Genomic DNA, 27,535 nt, shown 5'->3' with positions numbered 1-27,535 from the left:
AACTTTTTTTTTGCTCCTTTGAACGAAAATAGGTGATTATTTATAATTCGACCCCGCTGAATCCAAATCTGAAAGTAAGAAATGCTGTATCACCTATCGTTTTCCCTGGATTTTCATTTTTTGTTTTTAATAAAAATTTAATTCCCTTTGTAATAATACATCGAAATTTGAAATTATTTTTGTTTGTTTGCTCATGAAATAAGATTTAAATATTGAAGTGAATAACTATGAAATATAAAAAAATTAAAAATATATATATAGGACCGATTTTGACTGTTCAATGAACAAATTTCATGCAAAAAAAGGAAAAAAAAAACAAATTTTTACTCGCATTTTCAAAATTTCTTTCTTGAACTCTGCCGTTTGTAACTCCCAGCAGAAACATATTCCTTGAGGTTCCAACTATAGTCTGCTAACATGTTCTGTACCGATTTTCCTGCATAGCGTTTCCCCATGACAGAAATATCCTGGTGAAATCTCTCGCCGCATTCGTCACTAACCGCGCCCAAGTTAAGGGGGAAAAAGTCCAAATGCGAATGTAAAAAGTTGAATTTTCAAGGACATATTGCACCCCATGCGCTGATAACACTTCAACAAGTTCTTAACAAGTTCCTTGTAGTTATCAGCTTTCACATTTCCAAGAAAATTACAGCATACTTGTCTGAAAGCTAACCATGCGCATTTCTCTTTTTCTGTTAGCAATTCCACAAAGTTGTCATCATGAATGATCTCACGGATTTGCGGCCCAATAAATATGCCTTCTTTTAACTTACTATCACTGAGTTTAGGAAATGTTTTTCTCAAGTACCCAAAACCCTCACAGTGTTTATCCAAAGCCTTAACAAAAATTTTCATCAGCCATAACTTTATATGCAACAGTGGTAACAAAATCTGGCCTTTCTCAAGTAGAGGGTGATTCCTAACACTCTTCTCTCTAGGACATAAGTTTTTTCGTATGGGCCAATCCACAATGTTGTAATGTTTATCTTCTACCCGGCTGTCCCATTCGCAAAGAAAGCAACAAAATTTTGTAAACCCAGATTGCATGCCTAACAGTACACCAATCGTTTTGAGGTCTCCGCATATCTGCCAACCATATTTTTCATAATTTGTCACACTTTCATATGTTTCCTTCATGGTGGAAGAACAGGCAAGGGGTACTGATGGGTATATATTCCCATTATGCAACAATACTACTTTTAAACTATTCTTAGATGAATCTAAATATAGTCTCCACTCGTTTGGGTTGTGACTCCTTCCAAATTCTTGCGGAAGGCCTTCTACATCATTGCAGTAAGTTAACTCATTACTAACAGAAAAAAAATGTGTCCGTGATTGTTGGCGTTTCCGGTATGACACCTTAACACCATCTTGTAATAAATTCCACCCTCGGAGACGAGAACCTAATAATTCTGCTTGAACTTTAGAAAGGTTGAGGTCTCTGACTAGATCATTTAGTTCGGATTGGGAAATAAAGTGAGGTATATTTGGATCAGGAAAATTTGGATCGGTGTTTGAATATGAGGGTCTGGGTCCATCATCTGGAGAAGCACTGCTTGGTTCTGTTTCATCCACTGTCCATTCTTTAGGAGGCTTAGGAATTGGTATAAAATCATGACTCGTAGGTTTCTTGGCTGAAGGAACATCAGGATAAAATATAGAATGTTTTGATTTAGAACTATATCCACTATGTTTGTTAAACAGAAGTAACAATCCGTAGTATAATCTTTCTTTCCATATTACAGGGTTTCCGAAGGGCATTGATTTGTGAGTGCCATTAAGCCAACCACGTAAAGTTCTCGAACAATTACAACAAATTTTACCTGGTGCCCAGCTTTTTCCCTCGTCTACTTTACTTCCAAAATACAACTCATATGCTTTTTTCACTATAGGAATGATAGTATTTCTCTGTGACTTCGGAGTAAATTCCCCGCAAACATAACAAAACAAGTTCGGGTTATTCACACATTTGCGTGACATGGCGAACTCATTAATTGACTTATAATATATTTCTTTAAAAAAACAATTGTGAATGCTCTTATCGTTTTGTTAAAATACAACTTACACTTCACTTCACTATACAATATTACATTCACAATTTCACGAACATACACAAACATAAAATACGGCTACTCGCGAAGTTATCGGAAAGGAAGTTAAGACTACTAACCCACAAAAGAACAAATTTTAACAGAGAAACAGGAAATTTCTCTACTGCCACATGTTTTCTCCACTATATATTAAGTGCCAGTCATAAACACAAGGTCGCTGAAAAGTTCTTATCCATTTGCTAGGAAACAAACGTTAAGCTGGAAGCGGAGCTGGGTGCGGAGACCTGTAACCATAAAATTATAAAATTTGGGTGTTCTGCAAAAAACTTAGGTGATACAGGAAAACGGATGCGATATTCGTTATCAGCACATCTGAATACATAAAGGTCACTTAGTTTTATTTAAAGGAGTATTTCATTGTTTATCAGTGTTATAGTAGGAGACGTGCACGTAGCATGTTACACGGCCAAGCTCACTCACGGAAGTCAGTCTTTTGGTCTCTGCGCATGTATTGCAGATGGCTGTAGCGGATTGTTTTACTTCTCGAACAGCTATCCCGAAAGGTAGACATTAAGTCAAAAATGTAGGACACAGATCATTTGCAGTAAATAATACACATTAAGCATGTGATAAAGATAGTTAGGCTAATTAAACATCAACATTGCAGAATGGAATAGAAATTCATTTAAAAATATCTGCTGTTGTGGAAGATGTGGGAATCCTGCATTTATTTCAATTGTAAAAAAACCTTGCTATTGGTCTGAGTGAAGAATTCTCATTTTCTTACAATTTCCTACAGGTTATCGATGCAAAGTTCATTCTGACGTGTGGAGGACTTCAGTCGGACAGGCTGGCTAAATTGTCAGGTGGTTCCCGTGACCCAAAAATTGTGCCCTTCAGAGGAGAATATTTGCTACTAAATCGAGAAAAATGTAACCTTATTAGAGGCAATATATATCCAGTAGGTATATAGAATTATACTGTTTTACTATTAGTGGTAGTAATGTCTGAGAGGCCAAGCTCATTGTGTGCTCGACTCATGGTCTTGCATCAGAAGGTGTACATGGCTGGATTTATACGTGGGTTGGAGATTTAATAGTGGCAACTATTTATTTACAAATGATACGAAGGAGATATCTCTGTGAAACTTTTACAGCTCTTCAATGTAGTCACCAGCATGGTGCACAACCGTTGCCAGTGATTTGGAAGTCGTCGAATAGCTTTAGCAGCGCCTGTTCTGTTGATGGTTCGAATGGAGCAGTCTAATGCCTGAATAATCTCTGGAACAGTTCGGAAGCGAATGCCCTTCATATTAGAGATCCAATCAAATTCACAAAGGCTTCAGTCTGGGGAGTATGGGGGATGGTGGAGCACCTGCCAGCTCCATCGACAAACAAATCAGCCACAGGTTGTGCTATATTCACCGAGTATTGTCCTGCAAAATGATTGTTAGATCACCAACTCCAACGATACTTTATTGCTATCGTCACTGTGCTTGCGCCTAGTGTTGGAAGGAAGAGTCCATTCACTGGGAGGTAGCTTAGGTATCAAACTAATGTGTGGTATAACGAGAAGCACAGGTTCCGTTTCATGGTGTATATATACACACAGTGTTGCCATCATTAAATCTCCAACCCACGTATATGCAGAGGCACGGTACAAGGCTAACAACATCCAAGGTCCTCCTATATATATAATTTCAGTTGTTATTTTTAAGTCAAGTAAGTCCGATAGTTAAGTAATTTATATTTTCACTGCATTTCAAATACTGTCCGATTGCGGAGGATGAAACTAGCTCAAGAAGTTTTGTGAAAGGGAGGTAGATACAATCATACATGACAAAACACTGTAGGTTCCATATCAGTATTTTATTTATATGAGTTTGATTGTGTTTATCATCACTTGCTTTGTTACCTTTGTGATTTACAATGGCTGTTACAATTCATAACATACCATCTTAAAGTAGTTTGCTGGGGACGTTACTGTGTGTGTGAAACTAAGTCTTACATACAGTGGTTTGGATCCCACTTTAAACTGTAGCTACAGTAGGATCCATGAGTATTACCATGCAAATTGTCCATCACCATGTTCGTGCTTGACCCAATAAAAGCTTCAAGAAAACTCAAAACAAACTGTTGATAACTTCTGCGCCATCGCCTACAATCACATAGGATGTAAGAGAAAAATTAATGAAAATAGTCATGGACAATTTGCACGATAATACTCATGGATCCCACTGTACAGTCCTAATCAACAAAAACTCAAACTCTAACAGCCACCTTTGTCATATTAAGCGATTGAACCACAACCTTGATACCAAAAGTTCTAGGTTTGAGTCCCATCCTGGAAATAACCATTCCTTACATCCCCTCCTGGCAAGAATCCATGCTGCTGTGATATCGTCACAACGACTCCAGGAATGTTAGAATGGATGCGACAGAGCTTTTTGTGATGCTGGGGACCGCCATTTTGAACAACTACTGTAACGTTTTCCTCGCAGAGTGCTACGTTACACTGTAATTAATCAGTTGTCTTATTCCACTGTCATAGGTAGTCCCAACTAGTTGTGGCTCATATTTTTTTAATGGCGTGTTTCCAGACTGGGGTTCCTTATCTCATACTTGGTTCAGTCTCCATCCACCCTGAAAGTTTCATTCAAGGCCATGGAAACACCCTGTATTGGAGGAAGGTGGAAAATACGACCAGGGTAGAGAGATGGGGCTAGAGGGTACCAAGAATCCACGTTCCCCCAATGAAAATTTTACCTTGAGCCGCCCTTGGCAATAACCTGTTTCAAGTAGAAATGTACAGGATACCGAAAGCTCGATACCGTGATCAAGAAAATAAATTCCATCCTGTTCTACTGTTTGTGATCCCAAACAGCTCAGAATTTCCAGAAATTTGAAATACGTTTGAAAGTTGTTATTTTTCAATGTATTCTGCATTGTAAGTGCCTGAAACTCCTTAGAAGGGTTAATATTGTGTAGAATTCAAGAATTCCACAGAGTCAGGAATATTAAAACATTTTTCCATACTTGACATTTCCTTCCTGGGACCCCCTTCTGGTTGCATCGAGATCAAGTTCATTTTCCCACTACGGACTTATGCACAGTGTTCTTTATAGTTGGGAGAAGTTGCCCTTACACGTTGTGGTTGTGCCAAACTGTTGTGTTGGTGCCGTATCTGTGTGTGTTTAACATGAACACGTAACTCAATGTAAGAAGTTTGGCGTGACGTTTTTGGTTCACCATGGAATCGTGTGTATGTTCTTCGGTGGAATGAACAGTTTTAAGCACGTGATAATTTATGCTATTGTTTTTGAGTAATTTACGTTCCATTTGTGCATTTGTGCTATTTTATTTACTTTCAAAATCTTTGAGTGATGTCAGACTGTTGAAGTACACAGTCCCACCTTGTATATATATTAGGGATGGGCCGATATGAAATTTTGGCTGATACCAATAAAGTATCGATATAAAATTTACTGATATCGATAACCGATATTCTACCGATCCGATATAAAATTAGAAATGGTCCTTGAAGAACCTGAAATGTTCATTGATCTCCTTAATAAATGTGCATTTCGAGGTGATTGTAATGCAAAAGAAGTTGAATATTTACACATTTACTTTTTCAGAAAGTAGGGCATGGAGATTATCCATAAAAATTACAACAAAATGTCAGAATTTTGCACTAAATTATAAGATATTTATCGATATATTGGATCAGTAAAATAATCGGTAATTTTACCGATAAACTGATACACCGATATGCCTATATCAGCCGATACCGATAGAGTACTGATTAATCGGTCCCATCCCTAATATATATTAATCTTGTTGCTGACGTCACATTATTAGTTTTTATAGTTTCCTGGTAAAGTTTCAAATTATTTAAAGAATTTTTTAATTGCAAAATGCACTCTATAATTTTGTGTTGTTACTCTCTTTTGTGCATTTTATTGTTATGTATTAGGGATGGGCCGATATGAAATTTTGGCCGATACCGATAAAGTACCGATATAAAATTTACCGATACTGATAACCAATATTCTACCGATCCGATACAAAATTAGAAACGGTCCTTGAAGAACCTGAAAGGTTCATTGACCTCGTTAATATATGTGTGTTTCAAGGTGACTGCAGTGCAAGAGAAGTTGCATATTTAGACACTTACTTTTTTAGAAAGTAGATCATGGAGATTATCCATAAAAATTACAACAAAATGGCAGAATTTTGCACTAAATTATCAAATATTTATTGATGTATCGGGTCGGTAATTTTACCGATACACCGATATGCCTATATCGGCTGATACCGATAGAGTACCGATTAATCGGTTCCATCCCTATTATGTATTAATGTTTTTACATGCTTTTGTGTATATAATTTCCATTCTGATACTAGTCGTCTGTGGCGACAAAAAGAGTATAAATACTGAACCATTTTTCATTTGCCTTTTGAAGTGTATAAATGTCTAATGTGCTTTGTTTAGATTCTCCTTGGTGCTCGTTGGGGTGTGGTTCGTGTGGGGGGATCTGTGTAGGGTGCAATACACCTTACAGCCCTCTTGCCATACACAACTCGTTGTATCCTAGCACTAGTTGAGGAGTTTGTAGTTCCTTATTTGCCATTTTGAGTGATTATTCCAATGTTGATTTTTGTTATGTGCATGGTCCTGAGATCCCTAGGTGCTTGTTGGGGTGAGGTTTGTGTGGAGGACTAGTGTGGGTTGCAATACAACCTATGGTCCTCTCGTTTGTACACAACTCGTTTTTGCCCTGGCACTTGTTGAGGGTATCTGTGCGGACAAATTTAGTTGATTTCTTATTGTCTGTGCTCGAACCTTAAACGCTTGTTGAGACCATTGTCTCGGGGTGATATATTTTTGCATTTTTATTTTGTCAGTGCCATTGTGTGTTATTTTTGACTGACAGGGCAGTTTGAATTGGTTTTTGTTTCGTATAGTTTTGCCCTTGTACACTTATGTACATTTTGCTTTTTTAAAAATAATAACTTCGTATTCGAAAATAAAGAAGTAGGTTCCTGAACATATTTCAAAAGTTAGTTCTTAATATTTTCCCGTGCTCTTGAGAGGTGTCATTTGTATACCATTATAGAGTTTCATGCTGATCATGTATTAAGATATTGATATTACTGCTACTAATATTCTATTGTTGAACCTGGCACGACGCTGTCATACTGCACATTCCCAGTTTTAAGCAAAAAGTATAAACATGAAGGGACTCTTACACAAACTGCTGAAATGCAAGTGAAAGCGAGCAAGTAATTTTTTTAGGTCTTTTTCTGTTGGTTTCTACAGACAATTAGAATGTATTACATGTACGAGGTGGTATCAAAAAGTTTCGAGACTAGCTCTGTTTACAAGAAAGTACTTTATTTATCTATGTTTACACATGATCACCTTCAAAATAGTCACCTTGTACAGCAATACAGCGCTCCCAGCATTTCTGCCACTGCTGGAATGCGTCCTGGAAGTCTTCTTTTCGAAGCGTGTCAAGCATCTTCTGCGATTCGCACTGGATCTTCAGCTTCACGAAGATGGTGAAGTCCACAGGAGCCAAATCTTGCGAGTAGGGTGGGTGCGAAAGTGCGATCATCTTGTTTCTTAGTTTTTCTTGTATGTACGCATTGCTTGCATTATAGAATTATTTTCTTGTAGTTTACGGTTATTACAAGCATAAGAAAACAGTTTTTCTTTGTGACGTTCTCCTGAAACGTCACAAAGAAAAACTGTTTTCTTATGCTTGTAATAACCGTAAACTACAAGAAAATAATTCATCTTGTTTCTGGTGAGAAACTCACGTGTGAGGAGAGCACAGTGACAGGGTGCATTGTCGTCGTGGATCAGCAATTTTTTTGTGTGCCACAGATCCGGTCGCTTTTGCTGAATGTCCTCCCTCAGACACCTTAAAACCTGGCAGTAGAACTCACTATCGACAGTCTGCCCCCTGGGGACAAATTCGTGATGCACAATGCCGCGAATGTCGAAAAAGACAATGAGCACGCACTTGGTCAAGCTGCGGACCTGCCTCGCCTTTTTCGGTCATGGACATGATGCGGTCTTCCACTGTGAAGACTGTTGCTTTGTCTCAGGGTCGTTTCTGTACACCCAAGTTTCGTCACCAGTAATGATCCTCGACATGAAGGATGGGTCATCCATGGCACGCTGACAGAGTTCTTGGCAGACTTGGCCGCGGTGTTCCTTCTGCTCCTGGGTCTGCAGCCTGGTGATGAACTTGGCAGCAACACGGCGCATGTTCAAATCACACGTGAGGATTGCCTGCACTGTTCCGTATGACACACCGACAATGGCAGCAATGTTGTGGATTGTTCTCCGACGATCCTCATGCACAAGTTGCCGAATGGTTTCGACATTTTCGGGTGTTGTGCTCGATGAAGGTCATCCTGATCTCTAGTCGTCTTCCAGTGATGTTCTTCCACTCTTCGAGCGCACGTGCCACTCAAAACATCTCGCACGACTCATTGCAGCATCGCTGTACACTTGCTGAATCATGTCAAGCGGCTCTGTGGCAGATTTGCCCAGTTTCACACAGAATTTCACATTTGCTCGTTGTTCTAACTTGCTGTCCATGATGAAATCGCAGACGTGGTGGTGGTCAGAAGAGCACCAGCTGCACAGCTCACGATGTACACAGGACGATGTCTCTTGGCACACTGACTTATGAAGGTTGGTGCTCCCTGCCTGTGTGTGCAGCCTTGCGCTGCCATCTGTTGGCATGTTACAGAACTAGTCTCAACTTTTTGATACCACCTCGTATAATGAAGATAAAAATAAAATTACACTTTTACATATATATAATTGCTTTAATTTCCATTTTCAGGTGCCCAATCCAAATTTTCCCTTCCTAGGGGTTCACTTTACACCTCGAATGGATGGGAGTGTGTGGCTCGGTCCAAATGCAGTGCTTGCATTTAAACGGGAAGGATACAGGTACTCACTCTAATTCACCATAACCAATAGAAACATGAATATTGGTGAATGCTCTCTCTTTTTCTTCTTTATGTCTTCCTTTATGAATTTCATATTGCTTTTCTCTCATGTTTTTTTAGGCATCTTGTCCTTGCTATCTAAACTATTTTAACCATTCTTTTTTTATGCATGTAAATATAGTTTGCTCATTAATGATTTCATATTTCCATAGTACATCCTACTCTCCAATAAGCACTTTCTGTAATCAGTTATATTATGGGCCGATCCAGGAGTTCCGGGTGTGACAATCACACGCTTCAAATCTAAATATCTTGTAATCAAGGACCTTGAACTCATCCATATCATCATGATGACATTGTTACTGTCCTGAAGAGTGAGCTGTGTGGGAAATGTTGTTTGGGGCAATTCAAGAATAAAGGGAGTTCCTGGTGTGACTCACACGGTGGTAAAAGCTTCACCTACCACCACACAACTTGCAAACTCTGTGAATTTTTACAACTTTTTTTTTATCCATCATATTTTTTTGGGGGGGATGTAGATTGTAATCTTTCATCTCATGTATTTTATTACAGCGAAAGCATTTTTATTTTTACTGTTATTATTTTTTTAAGAAAGTTCCGGGTGTGACCACTCAAAGTTCCGGATGTGACCTATGTGAATACCTCATTAATTAACTCCATTTAATATCATATTACTCACCTAAATCTTTAACTGGACAATATCAAAGGGGAAAAGAACCTCCTCAACTCATAAAGTTTAATAATAACTAAATTTATTTGTGAAAATTACAAATTTATTGAGCATTGCTTATACACTCAAGTCTTGATGTGAAAAGACAACCTTTATCACATTTTCCACTTCTCTTTGTTTATCTGTATTCTTAAAGCCGTTCAAGGACATACAATATCAAATTAGTAACTATTTAGTGTCCCGTACTGAGCTAAACCAAAAGCTTAAGTGTAACGTTGTTTAAATAGTATTTGGATTAATTTTACTTTTTGAGTGGTAGGATCGCTTTGTAAAGGATTGACCCCTATTCCTATTAACATTTTATATTATTTTGTATTTTTATTTAGCATTACTTTCCTGCCACTTTTAACTAATAGAGTGATTAGGAAGGTTGGTGACGTTGATGAGGGAACAATCACATACAACACCTGAAATAAGCAGCTCATAAAACCATACTTCACCATTTTAATGCAAGTTCAAGAAACACCTGAACATGGCAATTGAAATATTCAGTCATCTACCAAATGAAATAAAAGCAGAAAATGGCATGACAACGTAAAAATAATAATAATAAAAAAAGGATGTTATAGCCTAGGTGAATACTTCGATTGTAAATTATAGATGTTTTGTAATTAATTTTATATGGGTTGGAGATTAATAGTGGCAACACTGCTGTATATATGCTATTAATAGTGGCAGCAACACTGCTGTATATATGCCATGAAACAGAACCGGTGCTTCTCGGTTATACCACACGTTAGTTTGATACATAATCTGCCTCCCAATAAATGGACTCTTCCTTTCAACACTATGCACATGCGCAGTGATGAGGAATAGAGAATCGTTGAAGTTGGAGGTCTAAAGTTGTGTAGTGACAACAATGTTTTTAAAGCAGGAACAGCAGAGTTGGATAAAGATTGAATGTGCTCATGTACAGCATGACAGTGTCAAGGTCTTTCAATTTCTGAAGTCTGAATTATCCTGCAAGATATGCAAATCTTGGAAAATTGATTAATTCTGCTGTAAATATTTGAGAAGCAAAAATGGACCTCACTACATGAGAGTAAACTTAATACTCTGATAACTACATAAGTGTATTATTACAAGGGAAATGTTTATTTTGTCTAATAAGTGTAGTTTTTAAAATCAAATTTAAGGTTGTATTCACCATTTTAACACCAAAATGCCATTTTATAAACTGCTTTTGATTCCAAAATGCACCCAGATTTTGTACTGAAATTTTGATATTTTAATCATGATATATATGAATGGCTTATTGCAGAAAGGGACCTGAGTCACTTTTGCACAATTCTGAGAAAAACAAGAAAAATCGTATAATATTGAGAGTGTAAGAAAGAAATGTGCTGTTGTTGGCTCCAATTTTTAGCATAATGAATAGTTAATTTTGCAACCCTCAATGCGCCCTCCTGCAGTATGCTGCTAGAGACAGAGGAGATGAAAAAGTTGTGACTCCGATACCTCAAAAATGTGACTCAGGTCCCTTTCTGCAATAAGCCATTCATATGTAGTTTCATACATGAACCTAGAAATATTTTACAGTATAATTCTGGTAGGTTCATGTAGCATAGGTCGAGTGGAATACTTGTACATTAATATTTATAAATATTAAGAACATCTTGAAGTTACAATGTTTGTGGATTGATGGACAGACCTCCTAGTGGCATAGTGGTAATGCCATTTCATTGTAATCAAGGAATCCCAGGTTCGATATCACCACAGGCACATATTGATTCAGATCCCATTTTAAACTGTAGGTCCTGTCACAATTAGTCTATCTGGGTATAAAGTGTGGTTAAATGAAAAGTTTGACACATACAGGGTCCATTCTGAAAGTATCCGAACTATTTGCAGCGCGGCACGAGAATCGGTCGAGGGTTCGGGTAAGCTGCACCAGGTGGCAGTGGGTAACCTTCAAAACAAGGCCTCGCTCAGTTGCCTGCGAGCAGTGGTTGAGGTGCAATCGCTCGTATTGTGTACATGGAAAAGAACGTCGTGTCGAGAATTTGCAGTTGGTGGATTTGGTGAAAATGGAGCACACTTTGGAACAGCGCTACGCTGTGAAATTTTGTGTTAAATTGAAAAAAAAAACTTTACGGAGACTTTAGCCATGCTACGGGAGGCTTACGACCCCGCAAGCAAGAGACAAAGTTCAGAATGGCACACCCCCGCGTCCCCTCGTCAAAAGAAGGCCCGGATGTCAAAATCAAAGGTGAGACAATGCTGCTTGTCTTTTTCAACGCGAAGGGGGTCATGCACAAAGAGTTTGTACCTGCTGGGACCACCGTGAATGCAGCTTACTACAAAACAGTGCTTCAGTGTCTCCGACAGAGGGTCCAGCGCGTCCGGCCTGACATCGCCGACAGGTGGGTGCTACACCAAGACAATGCGCCGGCTCACACAGAGCTGTTGGTAGGTGAGTTTTTGGCCAACGTACGCGTGGCAACTCTGCCTCATCCCGGACTTGGCACCAGCCGACTTCTTTTTGTTTCCCAAGGTCCCAAGGTAAGCATTTTGTGTCAATTGTAGTTCAAGCTGCCACGACCGCAACATTAAAGAGGGTGTCAGTCAAGGACTTCCAGGACTGCTGTGAACAGTGGAAAAGTCTATATACTCGCTGTATTGAGGCTAAAGGTGCCTACATTGAAGAATATTGACAGCAGTTGTAATTGTCATCAATAAATTGTTTGCAAATAAGTAAGTTTGGATACTTTCAGAACGGACCCTGTATACTCTGTTGCACCTAACTGTGGAGCAGGCAAATTAATACAAGTCTATACGCAAGTAGTGACGCGAGATGGCTCCACCAATGAACACACAAGAGGAACGGGATTCCGTGGAGGGTGGGAAGCGACTGCAGTTACCAGCCTTCCCAGCAGCATATATTGCTTCGCTCTGGCCACTTGATTTCCTTCGCTTCTCTGATGCTATGCGCGGCCTTGCTCCACAGTTAGTTGGGATAGGGTATAGATGGGAGTGGATAAGTGTGTTCGCATTAGTCTCGGTTAGGGATGGGCCGATATGAAATTTTGGCTGATACCGATAAAGTACCGATATAAAATTTACCGATACTGATAACCGATATTCTACCGATCCGATATAAAGTTAGAAGTGGTCCTTGAAGAACCTGAAATGTTCCTTAATCTCCTCAATAAATGTGTGTTTCGAGGTAACTGCATTGCAAAAGAAGTTTAATATTTAGACAATTACTTTTTTAGAAAGTAGGGCATCAAGATTATCCATAAAAATTACAACAAAATGGCAGAATTTTGCACTAAATTACGAGATATTTTTCGATATATCGGATCGGTAAAATAATCGGTAAATTTACCGATACACCGATATGCCTATATCGGCCGATACCGATAGAGTACCGATTAATCGGTCCCATCCCTAGTCTCGGTATCTTATCAGAGTGGTATTGGCTCAGTCACTATCAATCCCACAAGTTGTTTATTTATTCGTATTGCTTTTAAATAACTACATTATTTGCATAATATGTATGAGTGCAGAGCCACGGTGGTCTGGTCAATAGGGCATCTGACAACCACGTGGGAGACCCAGGTTTGATTCCAAGGGTGGGTGATGTAAGGTCGGAATTTTTCCAGCCTTGTCCCCGCATAAAGCATCTCCAGAGCTCGCCCAGCCTCAGTTATGTGGGTGCCTGGGGGAACCCTGAGGGGTAAAGGCTGCCGGAACATGGTGCTGATCACATTACCAAAATGTGATCCAAAATGGCCAGGATTGAGAATGTGTGGGGTCCTACCCCCACAATGTGCCTTCAAAGCACGGTGCTATATGAATGGGAAACTTTACCTTTTTATGTATGTATGCTCTGGAATAAATAGTGAAGTGTGACTCAATATGTAACTAGGGGAATCATAGTGTCACAAGGGATGTAAGTAATTATGCAATGCGAGAGGTTTCTTTTTATAATGTTAAATTGCCTTATTTGTCAGGGAGAAGAAAAAAAGAGGATGACAGAGCTGAATTCTCTCCACACTTACCTAGATCCGACTGAGATGTTATTAATCCATGTATTGTCCTTGGTTCGGGGTGCAACCTACTGACGTGTCACGCACCTTAAGTTATACGCACCTCAAACTCTTACGATCCCACACTCACTTATACCTTATGATTTCTTGATGCCAACTGAGAGCAAGTTTGACCTTGCAGGATGTTTTATACTCATTCCTTACCCTTTGTTCTTGCCTTTCGATGAAAGGACAAGAGCCTCTATCCTGAGTGGAAAATCCCTACAGGATGTGGCGAGGCCAGAATTACATACTCAGCGGTATGCAGCTGTGTCAGTGAATAATCGGATCTTAGGTTAGATGTGGAGAGATGGAAAAGCATAACTTTTACAGATTCGGCTCTGTCTCTCTCTTCAATAGAGTGATGATAAATGGTCAAGATCAGGTCAAACTTTCAAATAGGAATTAGTTATTGGAAGTGTCAATTGAATACAGTAGAACCTCGGTTTTACGTTTATCAAGGGACCAATGTGAAAGAACTCAAAATGCGGAAAAATGTAAGACCAGGGTTCGATTTCATAATTATTTTTAAAATTAATAAAGTAGAACTGGTATTGGTAGTGTGTTTCTATGTGTGCTGGTCTCTCTTATCTACCAACAGGTGGCGGGACATTTCCATAAACGATCTCTCAGATGCATTCATGTATCCAGGGTTTCAGAAACTGGCACTGAAGTATGTGTCGTACGGATCCATGGAGATGCTGAGATCGGCCATTCTGAACCTTCAGGTGAAGCAACTGAATTCGTACATACCTGACATTACTAGGTCAGACGTATCAAGGTTAGTTTTTAATGCAAGGATTTTCCTATCACTCCTTTTTTATTATTATTAATATTATTTAGTTATTTGTACTGAACTCAACAGTCTGATGCTCAATTTCAAGACTCCATATTACAATTTGTCATGAGAACCAGAGAAACATAACTCCAAAAATTCATTTTAATTTAAATAAACTCTGAAGAATTCTATTTTGAGTCTGATCAAAATACAGTAAAACCTCATTAAGCTGGACCCCGATAAGCCGGCCTTTGCTTAATCTGGACAGGCAAAAAAAAAAAAAAAAAAAAAAAAAAAAAAAAGCAGAATGCAAGGTTTTAAATGTGGCTAGAAGTCAACAAGAGAACTTCCCAAAGAAAAGGCAGTCAACTACTGATGAAATTCTGTTTCCCGCAGACTTTGTACTGTACTGTATATATTTAGGCCTATGCCTAGAGGCATGCATATTTAGTTTTTGACGAAAACACAAAATGTGAAATAACACATTGTAATGTTAATTTTTCATGTTTCTGAAAGGTGTGAGGTGCATTTTCCTAACCTGTTTTGTCACGAAATTAACTGCAAAATGCGAAATAGACAAAATTTACCATTTATATCCGACGAGACACTTTCTGAAGTCTGTAGTATCCTATGAGTTATGCAATTCACAGAAAATTGATTATTTCTGCTGCAAACATTTGAGAAGCAAAAATGGACCACTTTATACAGGAATAAACTTAATATTCTGGAAATGATTTAATGTGCTATTAGAAGGGATATGTTTATTTTGTGTAATAGTGCAGTTTTTAAACCAAATTTGAGATTATATTCACTTTTTAAAACCAAAATGTCATTTTATATGCTGCTTTTTCACCGCTATAACAGCGAAATTTTATTTTATTTACGGATTTTGAACCTGAAATTGACTTTGTTTTTGTACCGAAATTTTGTTTCTTTATTTACCTAAAATATGTGCCTCTACCTATGCCCTTTAAATACACCATAATAAACGTGTTTTGTTGCTATAAACACCATGAAGGAACATGAAGAATGGCACAGCACTTTATTTTTGATTATATTATGTACCATTAATTCATCATGTTGATAACCAGAGGGACAAAATTTCGGTACATCAGCACTTGATGGGAGATTGTTATATTGGATGGGAAGTCTGTGAAGGAGCAATCTTTTTTTAATTTGCAGTCTGGGCTTTACTGTGTAAAATAGATCTGTGTTGCGTGTTGTGCACATGGGTACTCGAAAGTGAAATTCCTGGATGAGCATGTTGCAACGGATTTTGCCATTGGTAATTTTGTATAAATAATTGAAGTCATTTAGTAAACTGGGCCGAGTGGGAGTCTGCAAGTGTAGATAGGACAGGAGATGTGGTGTTGAAAAATTGCGTAATGAGGGAACCCTGTAACGAACTATAGCCAGGAAAAAGTGAAGGACAGAATCGATTCTAGAGAGCTTAGTGGGACATGCCATGGACCAGAGGGGAGAGCATTATTATATTATTGGAGAAATGAATGATTTGAAGTATAAGGTGAGGGTTGAGATATCACTAATATTGGTGAAAGGATACAGTAAACCTAAGAGACGCATTGCCTTTTTTGTTGTGCCTGTAATATGTTCTTCAAATGTGAGTATTTGGTTGAAAACAATACCTTGGTCTTTTTGAGAGCATACTGCTTTGATGGTATTGCCAAAGATGGAGTAAGATGACTTTAACAGGTTCTTTTTGAGAGAGATGGTGGGAGTACTACATTTTTCAAGATTGAATGTAAGTTTCCATGTCAGGCACCATGAAATAAACGTTGTTATGTCATTCTGGAGAAGATGAGTATCGTTGGAGGTGGAGATTTCTCAGAAAATTTTAGTCATCTGCAAAAAGAAGGTAATTATGAAAGGCAGCTGTGAGATGGTCGGCAAGGTCATCGACGAATAATATGAACAAGAGGGGTCATAGAAGACTGCCCTATTTGATACTCATTTGAGATGACCAGAAGACAGAAACTAGTTAGTGATATACATGAGGGGGCAGTTTTTTTGGTTTCCACACCTAAAGAAATCAGCTGATTTGGAGTGAAAAGAAGTTGTGAAGCCAAGTTTGAAGAGCATTTTCGTTATCAAAGGAGTAAAAGTTGGAAATCCGAGGGTGCAAGATCCAGAGAGTAAGGGGAATGTGGAATAACGTCCCAACTAAGCTCCTGGATAGCAGCTTTGGTCATGTTTGCGGAGTGCGGAAGTGCATTATTGTGTTGCAGCATCACTTGATGCACTCTTCCTGGTCGTTGTTGGCAATAAATGTCAGCAGTGATGGTTACATTCCTGAGCAGCAATTCGTAGTACATGTTTACCAATTCTTGGATTGACTGATGTGGATCATTGTGGATTAAAGTGTTTAAACGATCTTCATCAAAGCCAGATGGTCTTCCTGAACATTGAGAATCAGTCAAGTCAGAAAGTTTCCCTTTTTGAAACAACAAAACTATTTTCTTGCCGTTCTTTCCCCATTGTCATTCTCCCCGTACATGGCACAAATGTTGAGTCTCCTCCACTGTCTTTGCTTCTCTGTTAAACCAAACAAAAGAATATGTCGGAAGTGTTTGTTTTTTCTTCTTGACACAACATATTCTTTTGTCCACACATAGCACTAACTTCCTTCAAATCTGCAAAATTCAAGACATATTCACAAGCACAACATTGCCACTCCAAATAATGAACGTTTAACTATAAATGAACTCCTGACACTGCAATGTTGCCACACCAAAAACAAACGCTACGAGCTTATGCATCAATCCAATACTTTCTTTGTTTACTCTTTTTATATATTTATAGTGATCACATGTGTTAAATATACATTACGTGGTCTGTTAGGAAAGTAATGAGACTGATTTTCTGTAAACGATGAATTTTATTATTTTTACAAATCAAGGTTATCCCCTTCAAAATAGTTCCCTTGGGCAGCTACACAGCGATGGAGGTGTTGCTACCACTGTTCATAGCAGTGCTGGAAGGCTTCTGCTGGAATATCTTTTAGCTCGTCGGTTACGCTCTTCTGGATATTATCCAAAGTATCAAAATGGCGTCCTTTCAAGTGGTTTTTGAGCAAGGGGAATAAAAAAGTCACAGGGACTGAGATCCGGTGAATAAGGAGGCTGAGGAACCACAGGAATGCTTTTTTTTGGAAAAAATTCATTGACGGAGACTGCCGTGTGACATGCTGCATTGTCGTGGTGCAGCATCCAAGTGCGTGCAATGTCTGGTCACCCTTTCCTGGGTCTTGCAAGGACTTCATTCGGTACACACGTTCAAATTTAACTCACTACTGATCATTCTCACCGTCAATCGACGATCTGACCTCACAAGAGACCTCACTCTTTCCACATTGTCATCCATTTTTGAGGTTGAAGGTCTTCCTGCCCGAGGTTCGTCTTCCACTTGTTCTCGGCCTTCTAAAAAGGACTTCTGCCATCTGAACACTTGTGCCCTAGATAGTGCATGTTCTCCATAAGCCCTTTGTAACTTTTCATAAGTCACAGTGGCGGATTCGCCAAGCTTAACACAAAATTTGATGGCAGAACGTTGTTCAAACTTTTGCCAGTCCATTTTCGTAACGCACCTCACAAACACAACTTCACGTCAGACGCTCTCAACAATCGTGTAGCAACTGTAGCAAGTTGAAACTTGTACCGAGTCAACGGCAAACAATCACCTACCTGCCGTGTGAAGGTGGGGGCAGCAGCGTTGCCGGTTCGTGCACAGTGTTGCCAGTCTCATTACTTTCCTAACAGACCACGTATATAGTTTGTTATTACTATTTATTTCCTTTCAATATTAAATATTATTACATCCAACCAATATATTGGTTTCTCTACACTTGTGGTTTACCATGTTTATGTGGGAGGTTAAGGTTATTTGTAGAAATTATTAAACTACCTGAATGAAGAATTTGAGCAAGCACTCAAAGAAATGAGGAATGGGAAAGCACTGATGAAATTCCTGTTGAACTTATCAAATGCCTGGGAGATGGAAAAAGAGAAATACTGCACTTATGCAATGAAATCTATGAGAAAGGGGATTGGCCACAAGATTTCACGGAGACTGTTTTGATACCTCTGCAGAAGAAAAGCAATGCCAGAAAATGTTCTGAGTACAGGACAATCAGCTTGATATCTCACTCGGCAAAAATTCTTCTAAGAATTCTGAACAGACGCCTATACTCGAAGGTCAGTGGCGAGTTAGAGGAAGAACAGTTTGGTTTCAGGAAAGGAAGAGGTACAAGGGATGCAATTGGTTTACTGAGGACCATTGGGGAAAGATATTTAGAGAAAGGAAAGGAGGTGTTTGTAGTATTTGTAGACCTGGAGAAAGCCTTTGATAGAGTGAATTGGGTTAAACTTTTAGAAATTCTGAAGAAAATTGGTGTAGATTGGAAAGACAGAAGACTTCTAAGCAACTTATACATGAATCAACGAGTTAAAGTGAGAACAGGAGACGAAATGACAGAAGGCTGTGAAATTGGAAGAGGAGTACGACAAGGATGCTGCCTATCGCCTACTTTGTTTAATATCTATTTAGAAGATATAGTGAAAACTTGTTTCCAGGGCACAGGAGGTGTCAAATTAGGAGGAAGAAGAATAAACTGCATAAGATTTGCTGATGACATGGCATTATTCGCTGAGGATGAAATAACCATAAATAGTATGTTAGAAGAGTTAAACAGCAGCTGTGAGCAGTATGGGATGAAGATTAATGTAAAGAAGACAAAGGCAATGGTTATAGGACGGAAACCAAGGAATATTAATGTGAGAGCAAACAGTGAAAGAATCCAGCAAGTGGATAGCTTCAAGTACCTCGGATGCACTATAAGCAGTGACATGAGCTGCAACCAAGAAGTGAAAATGAGAATCGCAATAGCAAAAGAAGCTTTTAACAGAAGAAAAAATGTTTTTTGTGGACCCATGGACATAGGTCTAAGGAAGAGATTAGTGAAATGTTTTGTGTGGAGTGTAGCACTATATGGTGCAGAAACCTGGACGTTGAGAAGAAATGAAGAGAAACGACTCGAAGCTTTTGAAATGTGGACATGGCGAAAAATGGAGCGTGTAAAATGGACGGACAAGGTAAGAAACGAAGCCGTACTGAAAAGAGTTGGTGAAAAAAGATCTATACTGGAGACCATCAAGAAGAGGAAAAGAAACTGGTTAGGACACTGTCTAAGAAGAAACTGCCTGCTAAGAGATGCCTTGGAGGGAATGGTTGAAGGAAGAAAAGTCCGTGGAAGAAAGAGATATCAGCTTATGGATGATATTAAATTAACTGGGTCGTATACTATTACGAAGCGTAAGGCAGAGAACAGGGAAAGCTGTAGATTCCAGTGAAAAACCTGCCAATTAGGCAGAAAACAATGAATGAATGAATGAATATGTGCATAAGGATGGATATGTTCCATCTGTACAGTTGTATATTATATTATATTGTGAAGCTGTGTGTTTTGTGCGTGTGTGTATGACTAAATATACGAGGGGGTTTTGATAAGTTTCTGGCCTGACAGGGAAATTATTGGAATGGATGAAAATCCTTTTAGTATGTTGTGAGTCAATGTTTCAGAGCATGTTGTGCAAAATTTGAGACAGATAGTGCAAGTAATATTTTCTGCATTAGAAGTTTAAAATGACCATGGCAATGCAGAGTGTGCAGTTTTCCAAATTGAAGAAGAGAGCTGTCATCAAGTACCTCTTCTCGAAGAACATGGGAGCCAAGGAAATATACGATGAATTGACACCAACAATGCCCAATGACTGTCCTTCACACAACACAGTGAAATCGTGGGTTGCAAACAAGCACAGAAAACGAGGAAAGGCCAGGAAGGCCCAGAACAGTAGTGACTGAGGAAATTGTTGATAGTGTGAACGACCTGATCCTTGAAGACAGGAGGATTGGTCTGCAATGTATAGCAGACACCATAGGCATGAGTTTAGAGCTGGTGCATGACATTGTGCATGAAGAATTGGAGATGATACTTTCTGCCAAGTGGGTGCCCAAACTCTTGACAGCTTTATTCTTTATTTTTATTCTTTATTTGCGTGGGCGAGGTTCAGCCTGAGGCTGTTCTGCCACCTAAACTGTGTCATCGATTACATTTAAATTTACATTTCTTATACATATCTTATTACAGTATTAATACAGTGTACAATAAACTGTATGATTTAGTTACAAAATCTATTGATAAAGTAATTGTAATAAATGTATGAATAAAATGATACAAAAATTGTGAAAAGACAACTACATAAAAATAAAATTAAATGAATAAAAAATAAATAAAAATAAAAATATGTAGACAAAATACATAACATACAAGTTACATCATAGTATTGGAACACAATCTCTGCTCTGCCAAAAGAAAATTATTTACTTCATTTCGGAAAGATTCTATTTTAGATATGCTCGATATGGTCTTAGGTAGGGCACTCTATATTTTTACAGCAAAATATGAAAACGACTACTCATATGTCTGTGTGTTGCAGAGTGGAAGGTTAAATTTGAAATTATTTATTGTATGGTGGCTGTGAATACTGGTGCGAGGGATCAACATGTCTGCCAGATACGAAGGCTTGCCAGATGTAATAATTTTATGTATAAGGCAATATGTATACAGTAGTCGCCTACGGTACATATTGAGGATATTCTTATTATTTATGGAAGGTAAAATATGTTCACGCCTCGGGATGCAAAATATGAACCGCATGCACGCATTTTGGCATTTTTGAATTTTTGCTTGTAAAGTTTTATTTATTCTACCAGAGACGTCACAATAGTCGAGAAATGGATATAAAAGTGTTTCAACTAATCGCTGCTTGATTTCTGAAGATAATAGTTTGCTAAATTTAAACAAGAATCTAAGTGTTCCAAATGATTTATTGAATTGGCAGCTAATATGCTTATCCCATGATAGACGAGTGTCAAATATTAGTCCAAGACTTTAATTACTTGAGCTCTAGGTATGATATCATTTATTTTAATTGTTGTATTAGTGTGCTCGACCGAACCAATAGCATTTCCAGCTGATCACAAGTGGACAAGAAGGAACAGTGCTAAGGCACTGTTGGGCCGTTTTTCACGTAGTGCACCCAGTGTAATGGAACGAATAGTGACAGTGGATGAAACTCCATTGCATGTGTGATCCTGATACAAAATTTCAATCCAAGCAGTGATGCCATAGTGGATCACCATGGCCCAAGAAATGTCGCAGACAGAAATCTGTAGGAAATGTAATTGGTGTGATATTTTGGGGTTGTGAGGGGATAATATTCAGCGTATATCTGGAAAACGGCACCACCTTGAATGCTGAATGTTTTGTGGTCCGTTGGATAAATTGAATTCAGCTTTGAAGGAAAAAAGGCAGGGGAAACTCAAAGTGCATCCTCTTCCTCCAAGACAATGCTCTTTGCCACAGAGAAGGCACCACAATGCGGAAACTTCGTAATTTAAAGTATGAACTCATTGACCATCCCCCTTCTCCCCCCGATCTGACCCTCTCAGACTATTATCTTTTCCCCAAACTTAAAATGCACCTCAAAGGTTCTGAATTCAGGGACACTAGTGACGTAATTTCATCGGTAGAGGCATGGTTTGCAGACCAAGATAGAACCTTCTATTACCAGGGGGGTTAGAATTGCTGCAGGAACATTGTGCCAAGTGTGTTTGCATACAGCAGTGTAAGCTTTCCTGTAAATGGAGACATTTTCTCTGTTGAAGGCAAATCAGTAAATCAAATCAGTTGGCTATGTATTCACTGATTTTTCCACTCATTCCCCACGTAGGCGATCTTGTCATAATATTGTTCATACTGTGTTCATCTGGAACACATTCTAAATTGCATGATACCTTGAGAGAAATGAAGCAATAAATATTTGTGAAAGTGGCATCATGTTTCCCAGTGTGGTGTGGTAGTAAAGTGCACGAAAGAAGGAAATGAAAATGTCAGCACAGGTTGAAATACAGAGTAGCGTGAGGGAAGATGTGATAAGGGTGGTGATGTAGAGACGAATAAACAAAGGTTTTATGGTTTATTATTGATTGGTTTGCTTTATTTTACTTCAGCTTTTTGTGCCACTTTTGGCTAATTTGCGAAGATGGGGATGAGTGATGATGTGATGAAATTGGTGAATGGACACTCTCCAACATCCACGTCCAGGCCAGGATTTGAACCCGGGACCCCTGGGATCATAGCACGATGTGCTAACCACTCTGCCACGGGGGCTGGCTCATGGTTTACGAATAAACAGTGTTGTATGTTAGTATATTGAAGCTAGGTTATTCTTAAAGGTTTGCATAACAACAGTAATTAATATACAAACCTAGGAATATCTATAGAACGAGTACCCTTATTCATATGATCCATAATTATTATCCACTTTTTGTAGATGAAAAATAATACTCAGTTATTTTGCAGGGTGTCTCCCAAAATAATAAAATCAAAATTCTTGACTTTTTCGTGACTTTTTTTCTTTTTCTTAACATTTATTTAGTCATCTCCTACGTAGGTAGAAAATATTTATTTTTATTTAATGAAGAACCTCTACCACAAGGCCAGTTAATATGAAAACTGAAGCTGTACTTTAACAGGAGATTTAGACTTGCTGTAATTATTAATGTATGTAACAATTAATGCTTCAGACTTCATCCTGGATGAGGAATGACCACATTACTGTATTCAATATTTTCACAAAACTTCATGCATACAAGAATGTAATTCTTAAGTAACGAAGTGAACAAATCATAACCACAACTCAATACAATTGTAGATTTCAAAATACTCAGTTTTATCACATCCCAGTACAGTTGTATATAGCAATGTAATGTCACTATACTGTAAAAAAAAAAAAAAAAAAAAAAAAAAAAAAAATAGCAAAAATTCTTGATCACAAGCATAATTTCTTGACCTACCTGTGCATGTAACTTTTTTTCCCTGGTTTTCCAGAACTTTCTCAAGTAAAGAAAACCAAGCACACAAACTTACATGACTAGACACTCTACACTTTTAAGGAATATATGTTTTGTGTCCTTGTTTCCTCCTAGAAAACTTTTTTTTTCATCTTGCTGTACTTCCCCAGGTGTCACAACTGGTTTTTTCTTCCCCTCCCCTTCATCCTGTGACCTAATCTTCTTGTCTTCTCTCCCCTCCTCCTCCGCCTCCTGATGGCACTGGCCTCCCCTTTTCCTTTATCTGATCTGGCAAATTAAAATCTTCCATTTTGTGGTTGGTAGTGTAGAATGACTAGCCATCAGTAGCGTATTCTGAAAATATGACCTGATTTACCATAACAATTTTTATTTATTGTATAGGGTGTTCCACTCCCTCTCGCCCCCTGATTTTCGCTTATAAAAATAACACTAATGATCATAATGTAATGAAATTTGCTATGGACATACCTTGGAGTATGAGAAGCATGGTGACATCACAGCGAGTGTTGGAAGTGGTCGCCATTAGCATCAATGCATGCGCAGTTCCATGATAGTCCGTGGCTTGTTGCGATATTACTTTCCTTTCAGCTTGCCCCACAGGAAGAAATCTGGTGGGGTAAGGTAGGGCGAGTCCTTCGAAGGAGGACACAATTTTTTGCATACCGGCATTGGAACTCTGGCAAATGGTGCCATCCTGCTGAAAATAGCCAAGTTCCTTGTCATTTAACTGGCCAAGAACGCTGAAGTCTGAAAGCACATGCCCATGCAAGGACTAGAGGCACTGTTGCACCATCTCCAATAACGTCATCATGCACCAAGGTATGTCCATAGCAAATTTCATTACGTTGTGACCAATAGTTTGATTTTTATAAGCGAAAATGAGGGGCCGAGAGCAAGTGGAACACCCTGTATATATTTAATACTGTGTGTATATATATTAGTGAGATAGGGCCTCCTCGATGGTGCAGTGGTAGAGTCACCTTGTAATCAAGGGGTCCCGGGTTCAATACCTGGTGGAGGCACATAGTGGTTCGGATCCCACTTTAAACTGTAGGCCCAGTCATGATTAGACTTACTGTGCATAAAGTGGACTTAAAACACCAAATCAAACAAAAAAAACAATATTAATACACCAATGCACTTATACAAGTAAAACAGAATTTTGACAACCTCAAATTTTCCAGTAATTTATATATATATGAAAAAAGTTAGTTTACCGGCAGTAAACCTGATAACATGGGAGAATGTCACTGAGTCATGTAAGGTTGTGTTGTGTGTGAGAAAGTTCTGGGAAACATTGCAAGAAAAATAAAATAAATAACACAATAACCGTATGCCGAAGCATTATGAGAGTCTTGTAATTACCTCAGAAACCAGGAAAAGTCAGGGAATTCGGTTTGGCGAAATCAGTGAGAACATTGAATTGCTAGTCTTTCAGGAATTTGTGTACTACTAACACCTGCTGTTGTATTTACAGGGGCCCTGCAGGTGTAAGAGCACAGGCGCTCGACAAGGATGGAAGCCTTGTTGATGACTTTGTGTTTGAAACTGGCAAGGGAAGTGTCGGGAGCAGAATTCTTCACGTCCGAAATGCTCCATCCCCCGGAGCCACTTCATCGCTCGCCATTGCCGAAATGATCGCTGAAAAAGCAGAAAAACAATTCCCTCTTTATAGTGAGAAGCTACAAGAATTCCAGGAGCAACATTCAAAGCTATAGTGTTCAAGCTTGTTTGGTGTGGAATGTGTTTTTACCGGAGAGAAATTTATTTTTTGAAGAATGTATGTTCATTTTATGAAAATCATATTTTTATATATTATAAAGATATATGTATACAGATATATTTGTGTGTTGTGACACGAAGTACCTGTCATATAATAAGCTTTGAAAAAGTACAAATATTGGACTTATCGTGAATATAGTCATTTTAGTGAGAAAATACTATAATTACCTAAGTAAATGCTATCATGGCAAAATTGGTATCTTGAATAGTATAATTTATATCTCAAAAATTTTATATTGTATATGATGAATTGTTAAGAATAAATATCACCTGTAATGTTATCTATTTTTGTTGGTGGCTGAAAGATTAAAAAGTGGACGGAACACTTCTTGTATCTTCCGATTAGCCTGTTTGAACGTAAGATGCAGAATCGCAAGTGTTAGATATAAACACAATATGATTTGAAGTTTTTATAGCATAGTGGTGCTTATTTCAGAATGTAATGGTACATTTATATTGTTGCTTTGGGAAAGATAGATTTGGAAATGATGGACAGTGTGATAAGAACCTTGTTGTAAGTGCCTTCGCAAGCCGAGGTTCACTTGGTACAGTGCAGAGCCAATGGGTTAGGCAACTAGGAAAAAACTCAAGTTTTTTTTTTCCTTTTATTTGTACATATTGTTAACAATGCTAAAGTTCCTAAAGTAAGTGATAAAGACTGAGAACAGGTGTTGAGCATTATTGTTCCAGTGTGTTGATAATCAGTTTGTAATGCCATGTTAGTCACAAATATAGTTTTCATGTTTAAAATGACTTTTGTTATTGCGTAAAATACGAGGGAAAATCGAAAAGTTTTTGCCGCTATTTTTTTTTCAGCAGAAATATTAGTATGATTGAGAAACAGAGATATACTTTCAATGCAATAGTTTTTTCTTAGAACAGCTCAGCATTAACTCTTGGCTGCTCCACGGCATGGTGCTGCTGTCAGTTTGCAAAGATGACTGTAGTACTCAACACGTCCACGTCATATGAGCAGCGAAGTGTTGTTCGTTTTCTATGGAGAAAGGGACGAACGTCCATCGAGATAGGGAAATGCAGCCGACGTATGGGGACAAGTGTCTCGCTTTGAGAAGTGTGCGGTGGTGGTGTTGACATCAGCAAAATGGGATTCTCGATGTGGACATTGTGGTTATCCTCCTTGATAATGCCAGGCCTCATGTGGCAAACAGAAACAGACTTCTGTGATTTGAATGGGAGATTCTGGAGCATGCACCGTATAGTCCAGACCTCGCCCCCAGTGATTTCCACGTGTTCGGTCCACTGAAGAACTTCCTGGCATGACAGAGTATCATTTGCGACAACAAAGCGAAGACTGCTGTCTGGATGAATTCTACAACTAGTGGTGTGATGCGGCAAATTCCTGAACCGCTGTGGTGACTATGTAGAAAAATGGCGGAAGGTACGTAGAACAATTCCTATAGTTTGATTTCCCTGTATGTTTATTATTTTGGCTGAAATAATAGGGGCAAAGACTTTTCGATTTGCCCTCGTATCATCTCAAGTAGTCTATTCACTTGTATATTGTAGTATTCTTTGTGTTCCTTGCCTACATACAGAGTCTGGAAATATATACCTACCACTTTCAAAGGTTGGTATTCCTTGCGGCACCGCAGTAGATGAAACCAAGCATGCTAGGTAAGCTTTGGACGCCTGGACACGGTAGGGGCATACTTTTTTTTAAACAAAGTAATAATCGTGTGGCAGCTGCTCAGAATAAATTTCATATTTTATCATTGGCAGACATGGAAGAGTAGCAGAATGGCACACAATATGGAGGGCAACTGCACTTAATGCTCAAGAAACAATGGAGCTGCTGTGGTTTCTTTCTCTGAGTGTAACTCAAGAGTCATGTTTTTGCAACATGTGTCCCCAAATTAGACCCCCTGAAGAATTAGTACATGAGTTCAGGCAATTCCACCCACAATGCTGGTGTCTGGAATGGGTAATTTTGTTTGTCGACTCTGAGTGTACAACACGGAATGGTGACCTGATGTCATTTTGAAAAAATAAGACTAAGTGAACAGCATTGTGCTATTGTGTTACAAATGGCATAATTTTTTTCTATCAATTACCACTATCTTGCTTTATAATAGTTGTATTTATTTATTTATTAAACAAATGATGCCACAGAACATTGTTCCATTGAGGCATACATACATTTTGTGCATGACATAAATTGTTTTAGTAATTACTATACAGGCGAACCCTTCACTCCT

The 27,535-nt window shown here is 38.5% G+C and overlaps 1 protein-coding gene across 1 annotated transcript in view; it reads left to right on the top strand.

Moving 5' to 3' along the window:
• Positions 1–26,062, top strand: part of L2HGDH (L-2-hydroxyglutarate dehydrogenase) — a 47,213-nt gene extending 21,151 nt beyond the window's left edge. Inside the window, exons 4-7 of the mRNA XM_083124910.1 lie at positions 2,851–3,012; positions 8,917–9,026; positions 14,409–14,588; positions 25,015–26,062. Coding sequence (XP_082981036.1) covers positions 2,851–3,012; positions 8,917–9,026; positions 14,409–14,588; positions 25,015–25,255 — 693 coding nt within the window. The 3' untranslated portion in view covers positions 25,256–26,062. The remainder of the gene's footprint in view (positions 1–2,850; positions 3,013–8,916; positions 9,027–14,408; positions 14,589–25,014) is intronic.
• Positions 26,063–27,535: the final 1,473 nt, after the last annotated feature.

This window comes from Lepisma saccharinum, chromosome 7, assembly GCF_977018435.1.
Source record: "Lepisma saccharinum chromosome 7, izLepSacc3.1, whole genome shotgun sequence".
NCBI classification, from domain to species: domain Eukaryota; kingdom Metazoa; phylum Arthropoda; class Insecta; order Zygentoma; family Lepismatidae; genus Lepisma; species Lepisma saccharinum.
The sequence above is the reverse complement of the archived record's forward strand: the minus strand, read 5'-3'. Positions and strand labels throughout refer to the sequence as shown.